The 27,887-nt window shown below is 36.5% G+C and overlaps 1 protein-coding gene across 1 annotated transcript in view; it reads left to right on the top strand.

The window, feature by feature from the left end:
- The window catches only part of Sucla2 (succinate-CoA ligase, ADP-forming, beta subunit), a 31,877-nt gene that overhangs the window by 525 nt on the left and 3,465 nt on the right, over positions 1-27,887 (top strand). Inside the window, exons 2-8 of the mRNA XM_013010550.1 lie at positions 5,404-5,584; positions 12,341-12,440; positions 12,596-12,758; positions 17,424-17,552; positions 20,579-20,717; positions 22,608-22,769; positions 22,863-23,005. Coding sequence (XP_012866004.1) covers positions 5,404-5,584; positions 12,341-12,440; positions 12,596-12,758; positions 17,424-17,552; positions 20,579-20,717; positions 22,608-22,769; positions 22,863-23,005 — 1,017 coding nt within the window. The remainder of the gene's footprint in view (positions 1-5,403; positions 5,585-12,340; positions 12,441-12,595; positions 12,759-17,423; positions 17,553-20,578; positions 20,718-22,607; positions 22,770-22,862; positions 23,006-27,887) is intronic.

Below are 27,887 nucleotides of genomic sequence, written 5' to 3'. Positions count from 1 at the left end.
CCGGGCCCCGGCGCGTCTCCCGGGAGCTGTCACAGGCAGGGCGACTTCGGGGGCCCAGCAGGGTCAGCCGGCGGGCCTTCCCCCCCATAGCTCGGGGTCCTCCGACGGTGGGTGGCGGGGCTCGTCCGCTCCCTGCGGAGGGGAGGGGTAAGCAGCCCCGCCGCCCGTCCCGGCCAGCCAGGTGAGCCATCCTCTGCGGAGGCTCTGCTGCCCTACGCGTTTAAAGACGTAAATCGTGGCCTGTTCCTGCCAGCGTCGCCTCCGCGAACCTGAGGTGGTCACGATTGGTGGTTTTCTGAGTCAGCTCTGGAGTTCCGGGTTGTACCGAAAGACCCCCCCCCCCCCCGCATGCCATATCCAGAGACACGGAGGCCTTTATTGTGGTCGTTTTTATTAATGATGAGTATTATTTTGCCAGTTCTGGGCTTTGAACTTAGGGACTGGATGCTGTCCCCGAGCTTTCATTGTTCAAGGCGAGCACTCTACCACTTGAGCTACATATCCACTTCCCTCTTAATTTTTTTGGTTAATTGGAGGTTAAGTGTCTCATGGGCAGCTCCGGCTGGTTTCAAACTGCTATCCTAGGATTCTAGGATTACAGGCCAGAGCCACAAGTGCACAGCTATCATTACTGATTTTTTAAGAAGTTGTTTATGCTTTCAGTCTAGGGGTAGTGACTTTGGTTTCCAAATACAGGGTTTTTTGTTTGTTTGTTGTTGTTGTTTTACTTGCACTGCCTTAAGGGGTGCTTAGTTTGTAGAGAATGAGAATTTGGTAAATAGATGTGTTTTCATTCTAGTCATAATTTTTACGCTTGGAAATTCCTTTCTAAAGCAGCTTTTGTTTCGCCGGATGATAATATGCCTAGCATCTTTTCTTTTTAAAAGCTTTTTACCATGACATTAAGAAATACATCTTCAGAGCTTGCACAGACTTGAGCCTAATCTGATTTTGTAGATGGGGACCTATCACTGCATAGGCTTAGGAAAGTTATGTAAGGTCACATACTGAGTTTAGCAATTCTTCCCAATATTTTGTTTAGCACTTTGACTACCTTTCAGTTTTTCTGTGTCTTTGTTGAAAATAGTTCAGGTTATGAGCGTATAATTTTATTTTATTATGCCAATTGTGGGGCCCGAACTCGGCCTGGGCGCTGTCCCCCAGCTCTTCAGCTGTAGACCAGCGCTCTACCACTTGAACCTCAGCCCCACTTCTGGCTTTTTCAGCTTATGTGGTGCTGAGGAATCCAACGTAGGGCCTCATGCATGCAAGGCAAGCACTCTACCACTGAGCCACCTTCCCAGCCCTATGAGCGTATAAAAGAGATTTTCTTGGATTTGGTCAGGATGAATCTTCTTAGCTTTTCCTCTTTTTTGTTTATATTTTAGATGATGCATTAACTGTGCATATTATCTGTACATATGGTATACTTATTGGTGTGTTTCAGTATGTGTATACATTGGTTGTATAATGATCAAACCAAGGTAATTAGTATTTCCATCATCTCAAATATTTTCATTTCTTTGTGGTAAAACATTATTTTCTCTTCTAGCTGTTGTAAAATAAACAACCATTATTGTTAACCATACACCCAAAACTTGCCCTCCTGTCTAATTTTAACTTTGTACATTATTGACCAACCTCTCCTTGGCAGTAAGAATCTTCTGAGTGACAGTATCTAGAAAGATACTTCAGTGTGGGAGTCCTTGTGATCATGTAGCAATTTCTGTTACTAACCATTGGTAACTGATAATTTCTCTCTCTCTTTCTCTCTCTCTCCTATCTTTCTTTCTTTTTTTGTTGTTGTTGTCATGGGACTTGAACTCTGGGCCTGGGCTCTGTCCCTCAGCTCTTCAGGTCAAGTCTAGTGCTCTACCACTTGAGCCACAGTGCTACTTCTGGTTTTCTTGTGGTTTATTGGAGGTAAGAGTCTCACAGACTTTCCTGCCTCGGCTGGCTTTGAACTGCAATCCTCAGATCTCAGCCTCCTGAGTAGCTAGGATTGCAGGCATGAGCCACTGGCCCCCAGCTTCTTGATTCTTTTTTTGTGTTGATCGTTGGGCTTGAAATCAGGACCTACACACTGTCCCTGAGTTTTCATACTCAAGGCTAGCCTACTCTACCACTTGAGCCATAGCTCTACTTCTTTTCGGTTGTTAATTGGAGATAGAATCTCACAGACTTTCCTTCCTGAGTTGGCTTTGAACAGTGATCCTCACATCTCAGTGTCTGAGTAGCTAGCATTACAGTCACCAGCATCTGGATAGTTTTATTTGTGTTATTATATTGTGGCACATTTTTGTAGAGTGAAGAAAATAGTTTACTCAAATTTTTGGATTGATTTTTACTTATGTATTTGCTTGTGTAGCAGCCATCTAGGTAAAGATGTGCAATGATTTTCAGCTCTCAGAAAGCTCCTTTATTTTTGGTCAGTAGGTCCCTACAGAAAGTAACTACAAATTCTGACTTCTACCATCATAAACTAATTTTGACTGGTTTTGAACTGTGTGAAAAGAGGATAAAAACTTAATTGTAAATGAAATATAATAAAAAGCTAATAGTGTTTTTTTTAAAAAAGAGGTTGTATAACAGTATTATGTCTTCCCCCCCCCCCCCCAGTCCTGGGGTTTGAACTCAGGGCTTTGACACTGACCCTGAGCTTCTTTTGCTCAGAGCCACAGTGCCACTTTTGGCTTTTTCTGCTTATGTGGTACTGAGTAATCGAGCTCAGGGCTTCATGCACACTAGGCAAGCACTCTACCATTAAGGTACCTTCCCAGCTCTTTTCTTATGTCTTATTCCTTTCCTTCAGCATTATGTTTGTGAAATTAATCCATTGATATGAAAAACAGCTACTTTAAAAATCTTTCTAATTTTTTTGTTTTTAATACCCTATTTATGAATGCACTACAATTTATCCATCCTTCTATTAATGGGAAACCAGTTCATTTACATTTTTTTGTTGTTGGAGTAAGCCTTCTATGGCTATAACTATAAATGTCTTTGGGAGAGATTAGACTTGTTTCTGTTGCAATATATTCATGAAAGAGATTTTTGGATCAGAAGATAGGTATACACAATCCTAATAGGTTATCAGCTTTTAACATCAGAATAACATTAGAACAAGGGATTAAGTTTTCCTGGTGAAATGTTAGCTAGAATTTTAGCCAAATGAATTAGAAATAAATTGCTATTCTATGTTACTGATTTATTAGACTAAAGATTCTCAGAGTATAGGGTATTTGGGAATCAGCTGTTATTGGTTCATATATCCTTGGGTCCAGAGATTCTGGACTAGAGATTCTGATTTTGTAGAGAAGAATAGGGTCCAGGAATCTGCATTTTCAGCGGCAGATTTAATTTGTATGTAACAGATCATGAGCTCACTTTAAAAGACTCTCCTTTAAATTCTGTTCTTATGATACTGTATGGTTGATAAAAGCTTTCAGTGAATAGTATTTTATGTGGTAATAATGGAAGTGTGTAGATGAAGCTTGAAAGTGTGATTTTAATGCAGTCTTCTCAGGCTTGATTAGAACTTAATTTGTTCTATATATTGAGCAAATTAGGTCTGAGGAATTGGAAAAAGGAAAGCAGGCATCTTGGCAAATTGTGATAGATTTGACTAGGCTCTTACTTAATGGAAGCTTTGAGACTAAGAGATGTTAAAGAACTTCCTGTTGCACATCATTTTTCAGCTCTTCACAATTTTGTGGTCTTGATACCAGAAGCTGAAAAGTTAGTCTTCTTCCTCCTTTCTCCTATCTCAAATGTAAGCTGACAGTATATGTTGTTCTTAAATAATTTGAAACCCAAATTCCTTTCACATACGTAAGACTTTAAACCCTGGCTTCATTTTAGTGGACAGTGTGAACAGTGCTGTTCAGATCTATCCTTCAGGTCCCAGACATTCATGATCTGACCTGCTGAAAGTATTGGCTGGAACAAAGCTCAGGCCAGACTTCTTTCATACTTTTTAGAGTAATTCTGACTCAGCTGTATTCATAAATACATTAGATTCCTCTTCTACTGTATTAAAGAATACTCTTAGATTTTCATTTTCTTCTTACCTTACTTAGTATTTGTTTACTTATCACCTGTCCCCATCTTCTACAAATATACAATTAGGCTATAATTGTTAAGGGATGACATTGTTTTGTTTTACTACTGTATATTTCTGGTGCCTGGATGCTCAATAAATATTTGATGGATATGAATGAATAGTCTACATAAAATAAGGAGAAGAGATAACTTTCTTGGAAGATTTATGGTCCAAGCTTTTATGGTCCAAGTTTAAAGAATCACTTAGAAGGGATGAATTACAGGTTATTTTCCAAAGGTTGGAATCTCCAAGATGAGATTTTAGACTTTAAGATGGAGAGTTGGGTGAAAGAAGTTTGTTGGAAAGTGTTCTGAATTAACACCCATTGAAAGTAAGGGTGGGAGAATTGAATAGAGGTATAGTTGCAGCAAAATTACTTTATTCCTGTGGGCCATCTAAGATAGCCCTCTTCTGTTGCTAACAATGTCAGTGATGCAGGCTGCCAAGCTTGTAAAGAACTTTGGGCAAAGAAACTCCAATGATGGGTCTGGTCTGAGTGCTGTCTGAGTTAGTACTTCCCAGCAGCTCAGGCCATGGATGTCTTAGACCTGAAGAGTGGAACTGAGCAGCACCCTACAATGTCCCTGTTAAAGGGCTGTGAGTCTTGGGTTTATGAAAGGGATATAGGTAACAAATTATTTAAGTATCATCTATCTAGTGTCACATGATTTGTTTGATGTCAGAGGAATGGTAGAGAGAAAAAGTTGGCAAGGAGTTTGGTTTGGTGGAAAAGATGAGATTGGTTTTTAGATCTTCTGAATTGGGTGAAAATACCCTGTAAATCATTAGAGGTAGGCTAGTAAATCTCAATTATAAGATATGGACTAAAGATGACAAGGAAATAACTAAAACTATAAGTAACATTTGATATTTAGCTGGTACATTAGCTCTTAGGCTTTTAAATTTTGTGTGCGTGTGCGTGTGCACGCGCACCAGTCCTGGGACTTGAACTCAGGAAATGGCACTATCCTTTAGCTTTTTTGCACAAGTCTAATACTCTAGCTCTTCAGTCACACCTTCACTTTTGACTTTTTGGTGATTAATTAGAGATAAGAGTCTCACTGATTTTGCTATCCCAGCTGGCTTCAAACCTTGATCATCAGATCTCAGCCTCCTGAGTAGCTAGGATTATAGGCATGAGCTTTTTTACTGGTTAGCTTTTAGTTTCATACTGTAATATAACAACTTAATTGTAGCTATGACGAGATAAGTATTCTATACAAAATATTTTGAAGAGGGTTTTTTAGTAAGATTAACTGCCAAATTATTGTCATATATAAATATGTTTCCAATTTCTCTAGGTTTTGGGAAATTCTGGATTATTTAATAACCATGGACTCCAAGTACAGCAGCAGCAACAAAGGAATCTCTCTCTGCATGAATACCTGAGTATGGAATTGCTGAAAGAAGCTGGGGTCTCTATTCCTAAAGGATTCGTGGCAAAGACATCAGATGAAGCTTATGCAATTGCCAAAAAATTAGGTACTAAATTAAGCAAAACTTTTGCCACCTTAATATGGAAACTTTGAAAATATGATAACTTTGATTTTGGTTTGATGATAATGTTTGGCTTTTATTTAAAAAAATTTATTTGCTTAAAAAAGAAGGTAGAACTTTATGATTGTTGGATTCTACAATTATGTAATTTTTCAGCTACTGTCATGCTAATGACTCTGCATCTCATATTGGCTTTAGTAACTTGAAATCCTAAGTTAAGCTAGAACATAATTATGAGAAAAGAAATTCTGTTCATTACTTTGTAGTGAAGATTTTTTCAGGAAAATAATGAAGAAAAGTCTTAGCTGTTTATGTGTGATTGTTAAAGAGAAGTCCAGTATTTTCCTTTTCTGTTTGGATGTGAAAAATATGGTTGAGCTCTAGACTGTAAGTTCCATGAGAGTAAGGTTTCTCTGATATATTTGTTCAATGATAGATATAAAGTTGTAGGAAAGTGCCTGACATATTTCAATAATATATTTGTTAAATGAATTAAGTAATTACTCATATGAATCACAGTATTATTGATATTTTGTTAACTTAAATTTATAGTAAGCTATTAATTAAAAAGCTTCCACTCTAATAACTAAGTTTTTACTTTTAAAGATTTACAGGAACATAATAATGAAATAGTTTAGTATGTGTACACTGTATTTTCTTTATAATAGTATTTGAAACCGACCAGTCTTATGATAAACACAGTTGATATTCTATATCTATAAATATGTACACTTGGTTTCCCTTAATGTGTTTTTCTGTATCACATATAGTTAAATTCTCATCAAATTCTGATAATATATCAGAAAAATACTTATATAGAAACTTTTTCATAGAGAAAGAGGATTTATTCTGATGCCAGACTCCATGATATTACTCCATCTAATGATTTCTAATGATTCTTAGATATGGTAAGGAAGAAGGGTTAATATGTGTAGGATAAACTGTAACTATTTTAGAGTATTTCTGGCAAATTCCATGGGACTGGGACTTTTGAAGGAGTGTTTGAAGGACTTATTTCTTTAGGACAATTAAGGAACAGGTAGGAGGTCTGATTTTGAGCCATTTGGAACAGGATAATGTTATCAATTGATAAAGTATTTTCTTGTCATTAAATATTCCAAACAGTGTTATAGGATGGGCATGGGATTAGGGACTAACAAAACCTTTAAATCTAGAGCAGACTTTTAAAAATATATACTTAGTAATAACTTTGAAGACATTGAGAACAGTTTTTGTTCAGTGAGTAATAGCAGAAGGAATTGATTATGACAAGATATACAGTTATTGGTCTGAGGTGCCTCATAAGGTGTGGTATGGTTTTATCCATCTAGATTGCAATTTCCAATGCTGAGTTTTGGGTACTTTAGGATTATTTTTGCTTTTGTGTTATATTGCAAAGCTTATAAATGTTCTCGTTAAAAATTCCTACCTAAAGTACTATTTACCAAACAATATGCTTGGATATAAATTCATGTGGAGTCTGAGACCACTGAGCTTTTATACTAGTCATTCCCTCCAAAAGAGCTCTGGCCTCTTTTCCAAATATTCCTTGTTTTTTTATTATATGAAAAAAGTTGGGAAGCACTGTCCTGGAGAAAAGTTTTACCTGGTATGAATAATTGAGGTTAGAAAAGAAAAAATGGTTAGAAAGAAATCTAATGTTACGTGTGTGTCTGTTTGTGTGTATGTTCCTGTGTGTGTATGTGCATGCGCGTGTGTGCATACATGTGTGCGCAGCATGCTGGTCCTGCCCTGAAATTTTACCTCAAGGCCTATGTGCTGTCCTTGAGCTTTGCATTCAAGGCTAGTGCTCTGCCACTTGAGCCACAGTTCCACTTATGGGTTTTTGGGTGGTTAATTGAAGACAGGAGTCTTACGGCTTTTCCTATCTGGGCTAGCTTCAAACTGAAGCCTCAGATCTCAGCCTTTTGAATGGCTAGGATTGCAGGTATGAGCCACCAGTACCTAGTTTAATGCTAATACTGAACAGAGAAAAAAAAAAGTTGTGTGAGTTCATAAAGTGAAAGTTGGTGAGATTAAAGATGAAGGAGAAATTTCTGGAATGGATTATTGGAGAGAATGTTGTAAAGCACCAAGAAATGGTGGTTATATAATATAGTAGAATCAGTTATAAGAGGAACTCACCATCTCTTACAATCATTTCTAGTTCAAGGAAACATGATTTAAGAAGTTTTAAATATTTCTTTTGGCTGTAGATTGGGTTTTCTAGTATAATTAAGGTAGATTCCTTGTTTAGTTCAATAAATATGAAAATTAACAAATGCCCTCTGAGAGGGACTTTTCAAATGGCTTATAGTAAGACGACTATTTTTCTTTTCAATGTTTTAATTAGTTAGATAACTATATATAAAGAATGGTGGAAGTGTTTGTGAAGACTAAAACTAGGGAGGATAACAATTATACTTTAAAGATAATGTTCAGATCCTAAAAATCTTTTCTAGTATATAGTGCCAAATCTGTAATAGAATATAAGATTACAAACTCTAGAAGGTAGAATATGCCTCTTTTATTCATTGTTCTATCTATAAATCCTGCACAATGTCTGGAATGTAGATGAATGGTAAATAAAGTAATAGAGTTGAATAAAACACTTATTTTAATCAGGTTTATCTTATAGTCCTTTTTGATAGTTCGTGAAATTCACATTAGTTTCTATTTATTTTTGGTTTGTCTTTTGTTGTGAAGGTTTTTTTTTTTTTTAGATTTAATTTCCCTTCCTCCCTGTATTCCCCTCCTCCTCCTCTCCTTTCTCCTCTCTTCTCCTTTCTTTCCTTTCTTTCTTTTTAAATTTCATTTGTTTCTTCTCTTTCTCTTTTTCTGAGAAAGTTTTGCTATGTAGCCCTTGAACTCAGAATCCTTCTCCCTCAGTCTCTTCAGTGTTAGGATTGTAGCGCGTGCCACCTGGCCAGAAGGAACTTTTGAAGAATCTTCTTTAGGATTGTTGTTCTGAAGAAAGTAAATTGACACTTTGGAGGAGGAGCCTTTTGTGAAATGTTTATGAAAAAATAGACCTTTATTACTCTTGCTTACTATTGATCAGTATGCTATATTTTCAGTTTAGTCCAGGATTTTTAAACTGTTGACCAGGTTTTATGTAATGTATATTAGTTATTTTCTTTGGATACATATGAGTCAGGACTTAGCAGATAACCAGAAACGAGACTGGTACTTGTAGTTAGGGCTTTTTTTTTTTTTTTTTTGTCGAACATGGGTTTGAACTCTGGGCCTGGGCACTGTCCTTCAGCTCTTTAGCTCAAGGCAAGTGCTCTATTGCTTGAGCCACAGTGTCACTTCTGGTTTTCTAGTGGTTTATTGGAGATAAGAGTCTCACGGACTTTCCTGGCTTTGAACTGGTATCCTGAGATCTCCGCCTTCAGAGTAGCTGAGGTGTGAACCACTGGCACCCAGCTGTGGATAGGGCTTTTAAGAAAGATTTTAAATCTTCAATCCTTACCCAGTCAGTTCAGATACATTTGTGAATGGTTGGGACTGTGACACATTGAGTCAGTCTTGCCCAAATAAGACAGCATTAGTTACCAAGATTGGATCCAGTATTTTCAATGTTTGAGCTTTTCAGAGTGGGGAAAAACCTTGATTTACAAGAGTTCTATTCATCTTAATGTTCTTGTTGTCACTATTCAGCAAAATGTTATGGTGGGTACTCTTTCAGAAGCTTGAAAGCACTGGGAAGGTAGTTTAGTGATAGAGTGCTTGCCTTGCATGCACGAGGCCCTGGGTTTGATTCCTCAGCATCACTTAAGCAGAAAAAGCCGTAAGTGGTGCTGTGGCTCAAGGGAGCGCTAGCCTTGAGCTGAAGAGCTGAGGGCCAGTGCCCAGGCCCAGAGTTCAGGCCCTATGACCAACCAAAAAAAAAAAAAAAAACAAAACCAAAAAACAGAAAAAGAAGCTTGAAAGCATTAGTGAATACAACAGGGATTCTGCCATCCTGGAGCCTATGTTCTAGTGGGAAAGGAAATAACACATTTTTTTGTAACCTTTGTACATTAAGTGATAAGCTGATGAATTCTATGAGGGAAAATAGTAGGCTAGGGAAGGGAAGTTGGTCACAGTTGGGTAGACTGCCACATTAAGTAGGATTATATGATTGGGTTTAAGCCTCATGAACGAGATTTGTTTAAGATTTAAATAAAAAGAAAGGATACCTGGATAAAGAGTGTTCCAAGCAGGTGCTGGTGGCTCATGCCTGTAATTCTAGTTGAGTAGGAGGAGACTAAGCTCTGAGGATCACAGTTCGAAGCCAGCCCAGGCAGACAAGTTTATGAGGCTCTTTCTTCCAATAAACTACTCAGAAAAAGCCGGGTGAGGTTCTGTGGCTCAAGTAGTAGAGCACTAGCCTTGACCACAAAGAGACTCAGGGACAGTGACCAGGCCCTGAGTTCAAGCCCCAGGACTGGCAAAGAAAAATAAAAATAATAACAAAAGAGTATTCTAGACAGAGGGTACATTAGAATCAAATTCTGAAGGCAGGAATGGGAGAAGACTTGTGTAGCTAGAGCACTGGAGCTGGAAAAGGTAAATAAGGTTGTTAGTGGTATATCATGCAGGGCCTTGTAAGCCATTGCAAACTCTGGCTTTTACTCTGTGACTTAGGCATTCAGTAGTGCATCATTGGTTTAGCTTGTCTACTAATTTATACATATTCTACAGATAAAGAACGTCATCTAGGTGTGAGATGATGATAGCTGAGACCAGGGCCAAATTGATAGCCAAGATTGTAGGTAAAGTTTGAAGATAGAACTAGTGTGATCTCTTAATAGATGATTGTAGGGCTTGAGAAAGAGGGTTTGTTTTTGTTTTTATTCTTTTTTAAAATGTTACCATGACTGCTCATTGGGTATGATTTAAGTGGATAGTTTACACAATTCATTTTCTAAATATTCTTTTATAATTTAAGTTTTAGGTTATTGCTTATTTGATCTCAACTGTACTTATAATAGATTGGTTGATTCATTCTGCTTGGTATAAACATTAGGAGTGACTTTTCCTCATAGTGTAGAGTTCTTATCTTCAGCCTATTTCAATACATGTTTATAGAGTAGTTGTTACATCTAAGATATTGTTTTGTGCTTGAGATATAATAAATACCATTTGGCCATTTACCTTGACCCATAATATGGTAATTGGTGCTGTATTACCATTATGGGCAAAATGCTATGGGAGGTAAAATAAGGAGGCTCTGAATTCTGCATGCCTGGGAAACAGGGACTGCCTTTCTTATTTATTTATTATTTTGTATTTATTATAAAGATGGTGAAAAGGGGGGGGGAGGTTAGAGTTATGTAAGTAAGGTAATTAGTACATTTCCTTTAAAACATTGTTACTCCCTCCCTCATTTTCTCCCTCTTTTATCTCTCCCTACACCCTTCCTCCCCAGATTATAAAATTCATTTCCAACATAGTATCTAGTGAGTATCATTGTTGCATTACTACATCCTTTGTCTTGCTGTTTCTGTGATTTTCTTTAACAGGGAATGCCTTTCTAAGAGATATTAAAGTAGGTCCTTGAATATAGGCTAAAAGTTTGCCAATTTCTCTTTCTATCTCTCTCTCTCTTTCCCTCTCTCTTCCTTCCTTCCTTCCTTCCTTCCTTCCTTCCTTCCTTCCTTCCTTTTTTTGTTTTTGATTGAGATCATTTGTTTCTCTTAAGGTTTATTAGCTTTATACACCATATTAGTGAGGAAAAGGGATAGTGATCAACTTACTACTTAAAGAAGAAAAATTCAAGACTGTATAAAATAAATATTACATTTAGAAATCTAGCTTTCCAATTAAAAAAATATATATACATCTTACTGACTCCTGGTAAGTTCTCCTAACATTGCTGCTCAATAATGTTTATAGGACTTTTAGTGGAGAGTATAAACTAGCATTAATGTTGGTATTGGTAATATACTTCAAATCATAGCATATTTTGTTCAAAGTATTTGTAACTCAGATTTTTACAAGATATCATGTTTACATGTTCATAGAGAGGTCAGGAAGTGCTAATAAAGTATTAGTCTCAATTTTATTTTATTTTTTGTGCCAGTCCTAGAGCTTAAACTCAGGGCCTGGGATCCGCCCCTAAGCTTCTTTTGCTCAACCAGCTCTCTGTCACTTGAGCCAAAGCTTTACTTTTGGCTTTTTTGGTAGTGTAGTGGAGAGTCTCACAGACTTTTCTGCCCATGCTGGCTTTGAACCACAATTCTCAGATCTCATTCTCCTGAGAAGCCAGGATTACAGGTGTAAGCCACTGACAACTGTTTGAGTCTTAATTTTTACTTTTAATGCCTTTTAAAGGCATTAATGCCTTTGTTTTAATGCCTTCCAATTTACACAGTAAATTGTCAAAAATGATTAAATTGTTTTCATCATATAGTATTTGAAGAATGATTTAGGACTGAGTATGTAGCACAAAGGTAGAGTGCTTGCCTCGTCCACACAGGCCTGGGGTTCAATCTGTGTTTTAAAAAAGAAAGAATTTAATGAGTGACTTTTATATTGAAAAGTTAGTTTACTCTTAAAAGTTGTACTCTTTTATATGGTGAATGTTCTCATTTTTGAATGTAGAAAATCTATGTACATGAAATGCCTTATTTTTTGACATTGTAGATAAATGGGACTTGAGTAAGATTTATTATTACTGTGTTACGTTAAATAAATCTTTGTCTTGCCTGTAGCTCCCTGCTTTATATCTTAACAAAAATGTTTTTTTCTTAGGTTCAAAAGATGTTGTGATAAAGGCACAAGTTTTAGCAGGTGGGAGAGGAAAAGGAACATTTGAAGGTGGCTTCAAAGGAGGAGTGAAGATAGTTTTTTCGTGAGTGGTATTTTTTAAAGGATAATTACTATTAGAGATTGATTAAAATTGTTGAAAATGTTGAGATTTATATATAAATGAGATGAGATTTTAGCTGTAATGTGTAATTTTCTTAGTTTGAAAGTGAAGAATCTGAATTATTTTTCTTATTTCAGACCAGAAGAAGCAAAAGCTGTTTCCTCACAGATGATTGGGAAAAAGTTATTTACTAAGCAAACGGGAGAAAAGGGCAGAATATGCAATCAAGTTTTGGTCTGTGAGCGGAAGTATCCCAGGAGAGAATACTACTTTGCAATAACAATGGAAAGGACATTTCAAGTGAGTTATTAATTGGTATGACAAAATTTATGACATTCAATTTCACAAGTTGGAAAAGTAAAAATATATGATCTGTAACTCACATGCAGTATTTATGTCATAGTTTGAAAAATAGTGTGGTAAGTGCTATGAAATTTGACATGCAATGTTATGATTTAAAAAAAGTTATAGGAAAAACCTTGCTATAATAAATTAGCACTGTAAAATAGTTCACCAAATAGAAAGTTTTGTGTATCCATTGCTTCATCTCTTTCTTTTCTACTTCTTGGTATATTTTAAGGTTGTTTTTTGTTTCACTATGTGATTTGGTATTTGGTAAGTTGCAGGTGAAATTAAGTAGCAAACAGTATGATTTTACATGACAATAACTCTTATAAGTTCTTTACAGAACCTAGAATTCTACCATTGAACCCCAGGTATCAGGTTTAATGACAGTCCTTTCATAGAAAGAGTAAAAATAAATATTTTACACTGAAATTATCTGGCTTTTTGAGTATATATTGAGTATATTAAGTAGATTTTACAAGCCAAATCTGTGTTAATCAGCCAGATGATTTTCTTTTGTACATATTTAAAAGCCTTAGAAAGGATTTGATATAGAACATTTTTACTAATGTTTAAGTTAGAGTAACAAATTTTAATGGTTGTACAGTAGTTTCTTAAGTAGAACAACTTTTAAAGATAGAATATTTTCCCTAATGTGATATTTTTCTCCCACAATTGAAACTTTAGTAATGTTCAATTTATGAAAAGATCCTACAACTTTTTAAGAAAATATTAAGTTATATCACTAGGTGGTAGTAAAAACCCACTCTTAATTAACAAGAATTGTTTTAACTAGTAATCTATAGTTTTTTTTTACACAGTAAAATTTCATTTTTCATGATGCTAATGTATGACACAACTTTGCAAAAACATTTACTTTAACTACTTTTCCTTTAGCTACTTTTCCTTTTGTTATAACATCTATAAGTACCTATTATTTTTTTAACCTGTTCTAAAGCTTGAACTAGGGTCCTCTCATTCTTGCTTAGCTTTTTCACTTTGGGCTGGTGTTCTACCACTTGAAACACACTTCCAGTTGTCATTTTGTTATTTAACTGGAGGTAACGGTCTTAGAGACTTTTATGCTAAGGCTGGCCACTTCTTTCTGGCAGCTTTCAATATTCTTCTTTATATTTTCTGCTTCAGTTATAGTCTTTCTGAGTGTTCTTTTCTGATCTTGCCTATTTGATGTTTTGTGACCCTCTTTTTCTAGAAATTGAACATGTTCTCCGCCATTATTTTATTGAATGGTTATCTATGTCTTTAGTTTATATATTTTCTCCTATGTACATAATTAGTTAGTTTGGTATTTTGGTGATATCTCAGAAGTCTTGCATAATCAATGCATTTTTCTTATGCTTTTAAAAATGTCTTCAACTGATTTATCTAATTCTACTTTACTTCCAATCCCTGTTACTCTATTTTTAACTTGTTGGGTTCTATGAGCTAAGCTTTCAATTGGGTTTATTTCAGTTATTGAGCTTGTCATTTCTAGTATTTTAAGTTGATAGTTTTTTCTTTTTAAATTTTTTAATACTTACATTGATTTTGAATTGTCTTTGGGTTCAGTTAGCTGTTTATTTTTCTTGAAATAATGTGGCTGCTTATACACCTTTTTAACCATCTATCTAATCTAATCTATCTAAACTCTATCTCTATCTATCTATCTATCTATCTATCTATCTATCTATCTATCTATCTATCTATCTATCTATCTATCTACCTATCTACCTACCTAGATTTAGTGTGGGTCTTGGGGCTTAAACTCAGGGCCTAGGTGTAGTCCCTGAGCTTTTTTGCTCAAGGCTAGCATTCTATCCTTGAACCACAGCTCCACTTCTGGCTGGTTTTGGTGGTTAAGTAGAAAAAAGAGTCTCGCAGACTTTCCTGTCCTGGTTGACTTCTAACTATTATCTTCAGATCTCAGTTCCTGAGTAGATATGAGCCACCAGTACCTAGCTACCCCCCCCTCAAATTCACTGTTTGAAATTTATTCCTATGTACACTATCATTTATATTTTTTGTTGTGAAGTTGTTGTGTTTTTACACTGGGGTACTATGTATTATTCATAATATAATGTATGTATTACATATTATATATATATATATATATATAATTTTTTGTTAGGGCCAGAACCTTTCAAATTAGTAGAGCCTGTGGTAGATTTGCATATTCTTATAGGACCCTCTGAGCCTCTAGTGAAGCCCATATATTAGGTACACTCTGCTTGGGCCTCTGTGTCTGCTGTCTGTGGATCCTCATTGCCCATAGTCATCCTCCTCTCTTGGGTTATTGGTGAAATTAACAGTGCTTTGCCGTAGCTCTTCGTTGTTCTTCAAGGATTTTTGTGTGAGAATAATTGTTCAGTTAGGTATGTCTGTGAGAAAGAATGCCAGATGATGTCATGCCATCTCCATCTTGGACTTACCAATTAGCTTTTCTTTTTCTGCCTGTCCTAGCCCTTGAACTCAGGGCCTGAGTGCTGTCCCTGAGTGTCTTTGTGCTCAAGACGAGTGCTCTACCACTTGAAACACAGTACCATATCTGGCTTCTTCTGAGTAGTTCATTGGAGATAAGAGTCTCATAGACTTTCCTGCCCTTGCTGGCTTCCAACTGTGTCTGCAGCTCTCAGCCTCCTGAGTAGCTAAGATTACAAGCATGAACCATCAGTTCCAGTGATATATTTCCTTTTTTTTTTTTCTTTGTGGTACTGGGGTTTGACCTTAAGGCTTTGTCCTGGAACTCTACCACTTGAGCCACACCTCCAGCCCTATTTTTGTGAGTATAAGAATAGTATATTTAGGGTTAGGTGTGATACCCTGTAATTCACATACTCAGGAGACAGAGTTAGGAGGACTTTAGTCCAAGGCCAGCATAAAGAGACTGTTACCTGAAAACAATGAAAAGCAGAAGGATTGGGGACATTTGTCAAATGGTAGTGTAGCTGCCTAACAAGTGTAACACCTTTCAGTACTGTCAAGTAAGTAAAAGAATAGTATGTTTATAGTAAAGAATTTTTTTTTGGAAAATAGGTATATGTAAAATAAGGCTTATCTTTATGTTTTATTTACTACCTTGTTATTTATATTAAATGATAACACAATTTAGAGTTTTGTATTTTTTTTCTTTAAACACTTTGTGTATATAACTGATGCATGAGCTGCATGTGTTCTTGTCTCTTTGGCAGTGTAGAAATAAAACCAGGAACCATGATCACAGTTGTAAAGAGTTTATTTAGCGAAGAGAAAGTAAAGGCAACTCAGGAGTGCCAGTAGTGAGAAACTGGTTGTCTGCTACGTGGCCAGGGACCTGCTGTTTTGCATTGTCCCTCACTACCTTTTTTTTTTTTCCTTTTGGCAATTTGTCAGATGATGATTGGTTTGTTTGAAACAGGTAAGACCCTCTCCTGGGTAGTAGCCAAAGGATGGTAGCTTGCAGTAGGGCTGGTCTGAGCATAGCAGGACTCAAGACCTCCCTTGGGTGGTGACGTATAAGAGGACTGGCCTGAGTTATGGTAAGAACCACGACCTTCCCCTGGGTGGTGGCCACCAGTTGGGAGGAGGTAAGCCAGCCTGAACTGGTTGGCTGGTATTTTCCTTTAAAACCAACATTTTTTTTTTTTTTTAGTGGTGTTAGGGTTTGAATTTAGGGCTTCATGCTTATTAGGCAGGTGCCTTCACTGGAGCCATTCCCCACAGGCCTTTGTGCTTATTTCTTAGATACGATCTCATGCTTTTTCTTAGGCTGTCTTTATACAAAATTCTTTTACCAGTCTTCTAAATTTCAGGAGTGTACTTCCATGCTTGGCTTGATCTTTGAGACAGGTCTTATTTTTTTGCCCTGGCTAAACTTTTAACTGCTATCTTCTGATGTCCTTCTCCTCAGTAACTGGGATTAAAGGTGGGAGTCCTTGCACCTGACCATAACTCTCTGTTGATCATTATTTTCTTATGTCAGTAAATGTATTTAGTAATATGTGTTTACATAAGTAATATGTATTTACCATTTTTACATGTTAAGGTAATGTACAGATTAGCAAATATATTAATTTGTTTTAAGATTTTTAAAATTATTTTACAGCACCCCCAAATTACTTAACTATTGTATTAACATATTACTTTGTTACATTGTTTATGATAATAGTCAGAGTGAGTTTTCATGGTAGTTAGCTTTTGTTTTTATTCATGTACAGTAAAGTTAGAGATTAGAAAACCTACAGCTTTTTTCTTAGGCTGCTTCTTTCAAATGTGAATATAATCTGTTTTTGTAATTTTCTAATGGTTGTATTTTAAACATTTTTTAATGTCTCAAGTTCATACAAAAAGGTATAGGTTATATTTCATGTACATGCGTATATTTACTTATTTGGTATAAATGTCCATGTGCACTTTTAATTGTTTTCCTTGTATGCATGCCATTGTCTATGTCTTGTTCTTGTTTCATTTGAACATGTTAAGGAGGCACTGTGCTGGAAATATAAGGATAAATTTTTAAGGAGATGTAAAAATAAGAGCAGGAAATAGAATGCCTAAGTCTGATATTGTACGCAGGTAGATTTTAAAATTTTATTAATGAGTCTAGAATAAACTCTGTGTTTTGTCTCTTTTCCTACTTGGTAGGGTCCTGTGTTAATAGGAAGTTCACAAGGTGGTGTGAACATTGAAGATGTTGCTGCTGAGACTCCCGAGGCTATCATTAAACAACCTATTGATATTGTAGAAGGCATCAAAAAGGAACAAGCTGCCCAAGTATGTTGTATTCTGAAAAAATATAGCTTGCAATTATAGGATTATAACACTTAAAGATAATTAACTGTACAAAAGTGAAGTGATTGTTCAGTTTTTAAAAAGGGATTGATATCTGAGCACTGGTTGCTCATACCTGTAATCCTAGCTACTCAGGAAGCAGAGCTCTGAGGATGGGGGTTTGAAGCCAGCCCAGGCAGAAAAGTCTGTGAGATTCTTTTATCTGCAGTTAACTATCAGAAAACTGGAAGTGGTGCTGTAGCTCAAAGTGGTAGACTGCCAGCCTTGACCAAAAAAGCTTAGGGACAACATATAGGACCTGAATTCAAGCCTCATGACTGACCAAAATAAAAAAAGAGATGATCAAAACAAGTTAATGTCTTACTTAAAATATTTGAAAGTATCTGTAATTTTTTATCAGTATTCTTTGTGGGGTGTGTGTGTGTGTGTGTGTGTGTGTGAATTTAGGGGTCTTGAATTCAATGGTTTTATTCCCTTATGGCTGGCATTCAACCACCTAAGCCACACCTTCAGTCTTACTTTTTGTTGTCATTGACTTTTCTACCTGGGCTGGCTTTGAACTATAATCCACTAGGTTTTAGTCTTTTGAGTAGCTGGGATTATAGGGCCTCAATATTTATCTTGAAAAGACAGGGAGTTTTTTTTTTTTTTTTTTAAGAAGACTACTGTATCTAGTATCATTAACAATTCTTTAATATCTTCACTCATTCAGTCATGCAGTTTCTTCTTATTGTCTGAAATTGTTTCTCTTGTAATTTATTTGAGTCAGGATCATATTGCTATTGGTTAATATGTCTTATATAAGTTTTCTAATGTATACATGTTACCATTTCTCTTCATTTCCATTATTTTTTGATGAAACTGGAGTGATTATTACTATAGTTTGAATTTTCCATTACCTTAATCCCTTTTTGCTATTTTAATGTTCTTTTATGTCCTGTAAATGTATAGAATGATTTGGATTTTCATGAATCCTGTGGATTTTTCAGTTATATACACATACACAGTAATTTTTGCTTATAATTTCACTGGTTTTATGTTCTTTCCTTCCTCTTCTGTAGCCCCTGTTCCCTCTGTTTCCTTTAAAAAAAATCATAGAATTTAATTCTACTATGTCTTGTGAAAGTTGGAAATTACTTAGTAATATACTATTGAGTTGTATTATTTGGTTTAATGCTATACATGAATGATTCATTTTAAAAGTTGGAATAGCCAGGCACCGGTGGCTCACACCTGTAATCCTAGCTAATCAGGAGGGTGAGATCTGAGGATCACAGTTCAAAGCCAGCCTGGGCAGAAAGGTCTATAAGACTCTTATTTCCAATTAACTACCAGAAAACCAGAAGTGGCGCTGTGGCTCAAGTGGTAGAGTGCTAGCCTTGAGCTGAAGAGCTCAGGGACAGCGCCCAGGCCCAGAGTTCAAGACCCATGACCAACAACAAAAAAAGTTGACGTTAACTATCTTAGTGGGAAAATGATGTCAAATTAATTTCTGCAAGAACAAAAGTTTGATTGGGAAATTTCTCTGATGAATAGTGAAGCAAATAACTTCGTCAAATGAATGCTGTGAATGTTTAAAGAGATAGAGATTTGCTTCATTAGGTATTTACATGCAAGTGATATCTGGAAAGTGAAATTTAGATCAAGTAGGAAATACTTGATTTACAAGAATCCTTGAAATAATAATGTGCTAAATTAAAGCATTTTGAATGCTGAGCAGAAATGATGCTTAGCTTAGTGCTGGGCAAATTAACATGATACTGAATTGATCAGGATTATTTTGGGATTAAGCTTATTAAGTATTGAATTGTGTACTAGTGAATATCTTTCTTAGTGAAATGGTACTGTTATTTATTTATTTATTTATTTGTTTGTTTAAGTGCTGGTACTGGAGCTTGAACTCAGGACCTGGATGCTATCCCTTAGCTTTTTCACTCAAGGTTGGAGCTCTACCACTTGAGTCACAGCCCGACTCTGGCTTTTTTTCTGGTTAAATGGAGAGTCTCAAGTACTTTCCTGCCTATACTAGCTGTAAATTGCAATCCTCAGATCACAGCCTCTTAAGTAGCTAGGATTGCTATGGGAGCCAGCAGGACCTGTCTCATATTTCTTTTTTTTTTTTTCTTTTTGGGTCTGGTCATGGGACCTGAACTCTGGGCCTGGGTGCTGTCCCTCAGCTCTTCAGCTCAAGGCTAGTGCTCTACCACTTGAGCCACAGTGCCACTTCTGGCTTTTTTCTTTTTGCTTATGTGGTTCTGAGGAATCAAACCCAGGGCCTCTGGCATGCAAGGCATGCACTCTACCACTGAGCCACCTTCCCAGCCCCATATTTCTTTATTTGAAATAAAAGTAAAATTATATTTCTTTTATTTACTCTTGACCAGAATCATTGACCCTCAAAGAATTTAAGATTTTCTTTTTTGTTTTGTTTTGTTTTTGCCAGTCGTGGGGCCTGAACCCTGGGCCTGGGCTCTGTCCCTCAGCTCTTCAGCTCAAGGCTAGCGCCCTACCACTTGAGCAACAATACCACTTCCAGCTTTTTCTGCTTATGTGGTGCTGAGGAATTGAACCCAGGGCCTCATGCATGCAAGGCAAGCGCTCTACCACTGAGCCACCTTCCCAGCCCAGAATTTAAGATTTTCAATTCAAAGAATGTGCTACAGCACATTGGTCACATTGAAAAGAGGGAGAGAATTCTCTGTTGTGTTTCTGAGTAACAGCAGAACTGTTAGAATAAACATATTGACATGTTTTCTATTATTTCAATTAAATAGGAAGTGGAGGTAGGAGGATTGTCCCTTTCTCATCTGTAAAATGGGCACAATTGTGACCTGCTTTGGGAAGACTTTAAGTTTTATTGAGACATTTAGTAATAATAGTTGGTATTTCAGTAGTTACTGTTTGACTATGAGTGACTCATGAGAATTGATAAACAGGTTTTGTTTCTAATACTTTAATGCTAATTGACTATGCATCACTACTATTTATTAAAGACAAATTGCTTTCAGCTTGCAGAAAAGATGGGATTTCCACCTGATCTTGTGGATTCTGCTGCAGAAAACATGATCAAACTTTATCATCTTTTTCTGAAATATGATGCAACTATGCTAGAAATAAATCCGATGGTAGAAGATACAGATGGAACTGGTAAAGTAGCTTCTTTTATCAAGCTGATGTTTACAGAAGTGAACTCATTGTTCTGTAGAAGCTTAATTTATAATGAATTGAATGTAAATAGGAAAGAAACCCAGAAACTTATTTGATAATGAATTGAATTGAATAGCAAAGAAACCCACTAACACAAATACATATATACAGGGATTAGATTTGTACTGCTTGTATAATGACCATCAGCCACATGTGGGTATTTAATTAAAATTAGTTAAAATTATTTAAGATTTGAAGACTCAGTTCCTCTATTGTATTAGTCATGTTTCATGTGTTCAAGAGCTATATGCGATTAAAATGTGGGATAGGGCTAGCAGTATGGAGTGTTTTTTATATCGCAGAAGTTTTGTTGGTATGTGTGTGTGTGAGCGCGTGCGTGTGAATGTGACCGTGCCAATCCTGGGGCTTGAACTCAGGGCCAGGGTGCTGTCCCGGAGCTTTTTTTTTGTCCAAGCCTAGCATTCTACCACCTGAGCCACAGCTCCACTTCTGGCTTTCTGGTAGTTAATTGGAGAGAGGCATCTCACAAATTTTCCTGCCTGGGCTGGCTTCAAAGCCTCCTAAATTGCTAGGCTTACAGGTATTAGCCACCAATGCTGTGTCCTCATATCTTTTAGCCATCTATCTTTTAAACAACTTTAGGATGTTGTAGTTAAATTTGGAGTGAGGAAGAAGAGTACTGGAAGGTGAAGTCAGAAAAGTAACTTTTTTGCTGGTAGATGCTGATTGGAATGTAGATAAGAGACAATGGCAGGACAAAATAGTTCAGGGATCAACATGGGTTAGAAGTTAATATGTTAAGCATTATGATCCACCTACCAGCTTGATTTCTGTTATCTTCGTATTTTTGTTCTGTCTTTCCCGTCTTTCTTTATTCATAATCCTTTAAAGATGTAAAACCCTCAGTTGGAGGTGTAGCTTAATAGGTAGAGCATCTGCCTTGAAAGTGGGAAACTCTGAATTTAATCTTCAATACTGCAGGAAAACAAAAAAGCAAAACCCATTTTCTTAGTAGCTCACAGGCCATCATAAAAACGAACACAGTCAAGTTTGGTATGTTGACCATAGTTTGCTAATCTTTCTATTCAGCAAAGCCTTTTAAGAAGTTCTGGTCAGGAAACAAAGAGATGGTAAAATTGAATGATTTTATTTTTCCTTCTTATATAAGGTGGAGAAATACTAGTATTTTTGCAAGTTAGTGGAATTTAGCCACTAGGAAAGTGGTAGAGGAGATTTATTATGTAGCAAAGACAGAATTGATGCAACATTATTCTTTTTTTTTTTTATCAGTCATGGGGCTTGAACTCTGGGCTTGGGCACTGTCCCTGCGCTCTTCAGCTCAAGATGAGCACTACCACTTGAGCCACAGTGCCACTTCTGGTTTTCTGGTGGTTAATTGGAGATAAGAGTCTTATAGACTTTCCTGCCCAGGCTGGCTTTGAACTGTGATCCTCAGATCTCAGCCTCCTGAGTAGCTAGGATTACAGGTGTGAGCTACTGGTGCCCAGCAACAGTATTCTTGACTAATGAAGAGAGGATGGGATCTGGAGCCCAGAGTGGGTTAGCTAGGAGCATGGACTTTCTTGGAAAGTTTTTAAGGACTTAAAATGCCATGGTTTTTTTTTTTATCTTATTTGTTTTTTCTTCCTTTGTTGCCTAAGATGGAGGCAGAAATAGTAACTTTGGAGTATTTTAAATTTCAGCTATTTAAAAACCAGTTTGGAATAATTGGAATATAAATTGAAATATGTCAAATAAGTAACAAAATTAAAATGTGTTTTTTTTCCTTGGACTACATGATATTTGATGGTTGAATAGTTTATTGCTCATTTCATAAAGTTGAGATCACTTTCTCTTTTTCTCTTGAAGTGTTATGTATGGATGCAAAGATCAATTTTGATTCTAATTCAGCCTATCGCCAAAAGAAAATCTTTGCCCTTCAGGACTGGACCCAAGAAGATGAAAGAGACAAACATGCAGCTCAGTCAGATCTCAACTATATTGCTCTTGATGGAAATATAGGCTGTCTTGGTACTACATGTTTTTATATTACAGCTGGCTTTGCTACACTTACTTTGTTATCTCTGTTTGTTACTTATACAAATTATCTTCCCCTCTTGATAGTAAATGGTGCTGGTTTAGCTATGGCTACAATGGATATAATAAAACTCCATGGAGGGACTCCAGCCAACTTTCTAGATGTTGGTGGTGGTGCCACAGTCCAACAAGTAACAGAAGCATTTAAACTTATAACATCAGATAAAAAGGTAAGGGCAGAATTAATGCCTTGAAATTTAAATTATGAGGAGTAATTTTATTAGTAGATTTCATCATTATGCTAGTTGAACATTGTATTCAAAAGATCTCAATAGTTTGGGAAAAAAGTTAAAATCTTACAAGTGCAATAATGTTAATTTGACAAAGTTGATTGTTAGACTTGTAAATTTAACAATCAAGGTGAACAAATATTAAATGGCTTAACTTTCGATCCTAAAGGGTTATGAGATGATAGGTCATTTGGAAAAAAATTCCTTGAGATATGGTTTGACCACAGAAAGCCCAGAAATCAAGAAAATAAAGCTACAGAAAAGGAAGTGAGAAAAGTCACCTGTAATTTTATGTAGGATAACTTGTTATTGACTTGATTCCTTTAAGATGTGTTAATGATTGTATATTTTACACAAACACATTACATGTATGTTCTTTTAAAAACAGCTTTGCTTAGATGTAGTTCACATATTGTACAATTTACCCAATTATTTATATCTTTAAGGCCAGGTACTGGGGTTCATGACTAAAGTCCTTGCTACCTAGAAGGCTGAGATCAGAGTATCACAGTTTAAAGCCATCCCAGATAGACAAATCTGAGATTATTATCCTTTACCAACAGAAAGCTGGAAGAAAGGCCTGGCTCAAGTGGCAGAACTCAAGCCTTGAATGGAAAAAGCCAAGTGAGAGTAGTAGGACTTGGGTTCAACCTCTAGTGTGTATATACACATGTGCGCGCGCACACACACACACAGACTTTTGCTAATATATTTTGATTTTAAAAAATTTACTGAAGTAATTATTTTAAAACACTCATTTTGATGTTCAAATGATGTCTTACAAATGTGTCATAATTTACAACTACATATTTACTAGTTATTATTGAAATATAAGGGATGTGAAGCATTCAAACTAAAGACATTCATGTTATTATTCACAAATGCTGGTTAAAGAATATTACTATTGGTTGGCCAGTGTGGATTTTGTAAAGCTTATAAAAAAGTAAAATAATGGTCTAGAACTTAAGCTGGTTTCTCATTGCTAGGGGATCATATTTTACAAACTGTTGGATCTAATACATAGGCCATTAATAATGTTTATCATTGATGTTGCTAGCAGTTGTTGATGCATTGATGTTGCTAGAGTCATTCTACTCTAGATTGATTCTTTCTTTCTTTCTTTCTTTCTTTCTGTTATGGGGCTTGAACTCTGGGACTGCTCCTTCCTTCCTTCCTTCCTTCCTTCCTTCCTTCCTTCCTTCCTTCCTTCCTTCCTTCCTTCCTTCCTTCCTTCCCTCCCTTCCTCCCTTCCCTTCCCTTCCCTTCCCTTCCCCTCCCTTCCCTTCCCTTCCCTTCCCCTCCCCTCCCTTCCCCTTCCCTTCCCTTCCCCTCCCTTCCCCTTCCTTCCTTCCTTCCTTCCATCCTTCCTTCTGTTGTGGGGCTTAAACTCTGGCCCTGGGAGCAATCCCTCAGCTCAAGGCAAGCACTCTACCACTTGAGCTACAGCGCTACTTCTGGTTTTGTGATAGTTTATTGGAGATAAGAATCTCATGGCTTTTCCTGCCCAGGCTGGTTTTGAACTGTGATCCTCAGATCTCAGCCTCCTGGGTACCTAGGATTACAGGTGTGAGTCACCAGTACCGGCTACTGTAGAATTTTTAATAAATCTAATTTTAACTTGGATTGCCTTCACTTTTGATTCTAAAGGGTTATTTATCATATTCTTTTTTTTCTTCTCAGTGGCACTACAGGTTGAACTTAGGGCTTTGTGCTTGTAAGACAGGTCTGTCACTTGAAGCATGACTGCAGTCCCTTTTTGTCTTGGTTGTTTTTGAGGTAGGGTTTCACTTTTTATGCCCAGGCTAGCCTGGGCTATGATACTTTTACTTTTGCTTCCCCATGTTGCTGGGAATGAAGTCACATACCACTACAACCAGCTATTGATTGTGCTTCCTTTGTGGCTGGGATAACCACCCAGCTATTGGAGTAAAATATGGAGTCTTGTGAACTAGAATGCATAGCTGACTGGGTCTCAAAATCTTCAATTTTACTCAGAGGATTTAAGTAAAATGAGACATAAAAGGTGCTTTATTTCTTTGGGTGATGATCCCTGTTATGCTGTTGATGCAATATAGAGGTTTAAGTTTGGGTTGTGATGATACTAGACAATTGGTTGTAAATATACTACTAATAGTTATTGTATGTATATTTGAAGTCTTTAGGATAGTGAGAAAAGTTGAAGTCTTAGGAGTTGATGCGGTAATCAACCGAGAAGGAAACTTGACCTCTCAGAGTTGAAGGGTTGAATAAAGAAGCAACACTCATTGAAAGCTAGAACAAAGTGATAGGTAAACTTGTTAACTGGTTGTAGAGTATGAGAAGCAAGGTGATAGCCAACAGTGCTAAATGATGTAGAAATAGTCAAGCACAATAGAGACTGAAAGAGCTGAAGAACAATAGAAGGAGGAGCAGAGGCCAGTTTGGAAAGAGTGAAGCTGTGATTAGGAATTGAGAAGTTGGGGACTTCCTGGTGCAGTAATTTTTCCAGGATGATGATGATTGTAAATGAAGTCCCAGAAAGGACACACTGTTCTCATTTGAAAGAGAGAGAGCTGAGGCAAACTTTGTGGTATGTGCTCACTTATTTAGAAGAATATATATATTGCTTGAACAGAGTTGGTAGAGTAGGTATGACAAAATTAAGCATGCAGGTGAAAGTGTGGTTGATCCACACATTGCAGATTCTGTAGTGAAGGTCAGTTCAGGCTTGGAGAGGAGAAAGGAACTGAGGGATTAGAGAGAGGCTTTTGAGAAAAGAGTAGTTTTGCTGGGCACCACTGATTTATGCTATAATCCTAGCTACATTTTTCCTTTCTTTCTTTCTGTCTGTCTGTATTTCTTTCTTTCTCTCTCTTTCTTTTTCTCTCTTTCTCTCTCTCTTTCTCTCTTTCTTTCTCTCTTTCTCTCTTTCTTTCTTTCTCTCTTTCTCTCTTTCTTTCTTTCTCTCTCTCTTTCTTTCTTTCTTTCTTTCTTTCTTTCTTTCTTTCTTTCTTTCTTTCTTTCTTTCTTTCTCTCTCTCTCTCTTTCTTTCTTTCTCTCTTTCTTTCTTTCTTTCTTTCTTTCTTTCTTTCTTTCTTTCTTTCTTTCTTTCTTTCTTTCTTTCTTTCTTTCTTTCTTTTGTGCTGGTCCAGGGGCTTGATTGAACTCTGTTCTACTTCCAGCTTGTTGGTGGTTAACTGGACATGAGAGTCTCATGGACTTTCCTGCCCAGGTTTGATTTGAACTGGGATCATAAGATCCCATCCTCACCTGTCGAAGAAAAGAGTAGTTTTGAAGAGGTGAAAAGTATTGTAGATGAAGGAGAGGATGATGGGCAGAGAGTGAGATTTACAGATTGATATTCTGGAGATGTTTGTTGCGGTATAGTCAAATGTAGGATTTATTGTTGGTAGTAATTAGTTAAAATGGACTGAAAGTACTTCGTAGAGATCCAGTAACTTTAAGGCTACAGTGTTGGGTGATGTTTTCTAGTGAATAATGAAGTTGCCTGGAAGGAAGTAGAAGAGAGGAGAATAGGAGAGGATCCTATTCCACTATGAGTTCTAGTCCATTTAATAGAGCTCCACTCCTTTCCCTTTTTCTTTTCTTTCTTCTTTTTGCAGTATTGAGGATTGAACTTAGAATCTTATTCTTGCTAGGTAAGCATTCTACCTCTTGAGTGGCATTTCCAGTCTTTTGCTTTTTTAATTTGTTTTTCAGACAGGATCTCATACTTTTGGGGATAGGCTCTTGCTACTTTTTGCTCTTGCTGGTCTCAAATCTCAGTTCTATTTCTTCTTCCCAAGTAGTTAGAATTAAAAGAATTACCATACCTGACCTTGAGAGTCATTTCTTGAAAGTCTACAAATAAGAAAAGGAATATGTAGGATAGCCAATATCATGGCATTCACAGAAAATATTTATGGTTGAGGTTGAAAGGAGAGCTCTTGCCTAGAATGTGCAAGGTCCTGTTTGATCTTTTTCTCTTCTTTTTTTTTGTTTTCATTTTTAAAAAAATATACTTTATTGTAAAGAAGCTGTACAGAAGGGTTACAGTTACATGAGTAAGGCAATTAGTATATGACTTGTTGTTACCCCTTCCCTTGCTGTTGTCTCACTGTCCCTCCCTCCTTTTTTAAAAGTATTTTTATTTATTGTTATTATAAAGGTTAGGTATAGAGAGGTTACAGTTACATAAGTCAGGTAAAGATACATTTCTTTTTGGACAATGTCACCCCTTCCCTTGTTTGTTCTCTTCCTGTTTGATCTTTATGGTCACAAGAAAATAAGTGAAAATATTTAAGTGAGGTCAAAAGTGTAGATGGAGAAGTTTGTTTCATATCAGAGCCTCTTGGCCAAAAAGGTTGTAGCTATCTTATACATCCTAGCTTCCTTCCTTAAGGATTGAGGGAGACAGTATTTTGGTATATCTGAAACACATTTATATCCTACTGTTTGAGAAGCTATGGTGTAACTGAATAAACTGTCCTCAAAAATCTTTTTTTGGGGAAAGGATAAAATACCAACTGAAAACATACCATTGTGATAGTGAAAAATTGCTAACCTAATAGTCCCTGGGGTTTAAAGGTGAAGTATAGCCAAGGGTGGGCATGCAGGAGAAGGTGAGTGATTCTGATAGGAGCTTGTGTAAAAAAGTGGTTAAATTGATTGTGATAAATGAAGAGAGAATAGGATATCTTGAATATGACATTTACTTAGGGTATGAATTAGATGATTATGTTGGTGATTGGTTGTATTATATAGGAAGATGTAAATGGAATTAGATCTTGTTCATATGACATATAGTTAAAAGGGGAATATAAACTACGTCTTGAAAGTACCC

Source organism: Dipodomys ordii, unplaced genomic scaffold, assembly GCF_000151885.1.
Source record: "Dipodomys ordii isolate 6190 unplaced genomic scaffold, Dord_2.0 Scaffold1, whole genome shotgun sequence".
NCBI classification, from domain to species: Eukaryota; Metazoa; Chordata; class Mammalia; order Rodentia; family Heteromyidae; genus Dipodomys; species Dipodomys ordii.
This window is presented reverse-complemented; position numbering and strand designations above follow the sequence as displayed.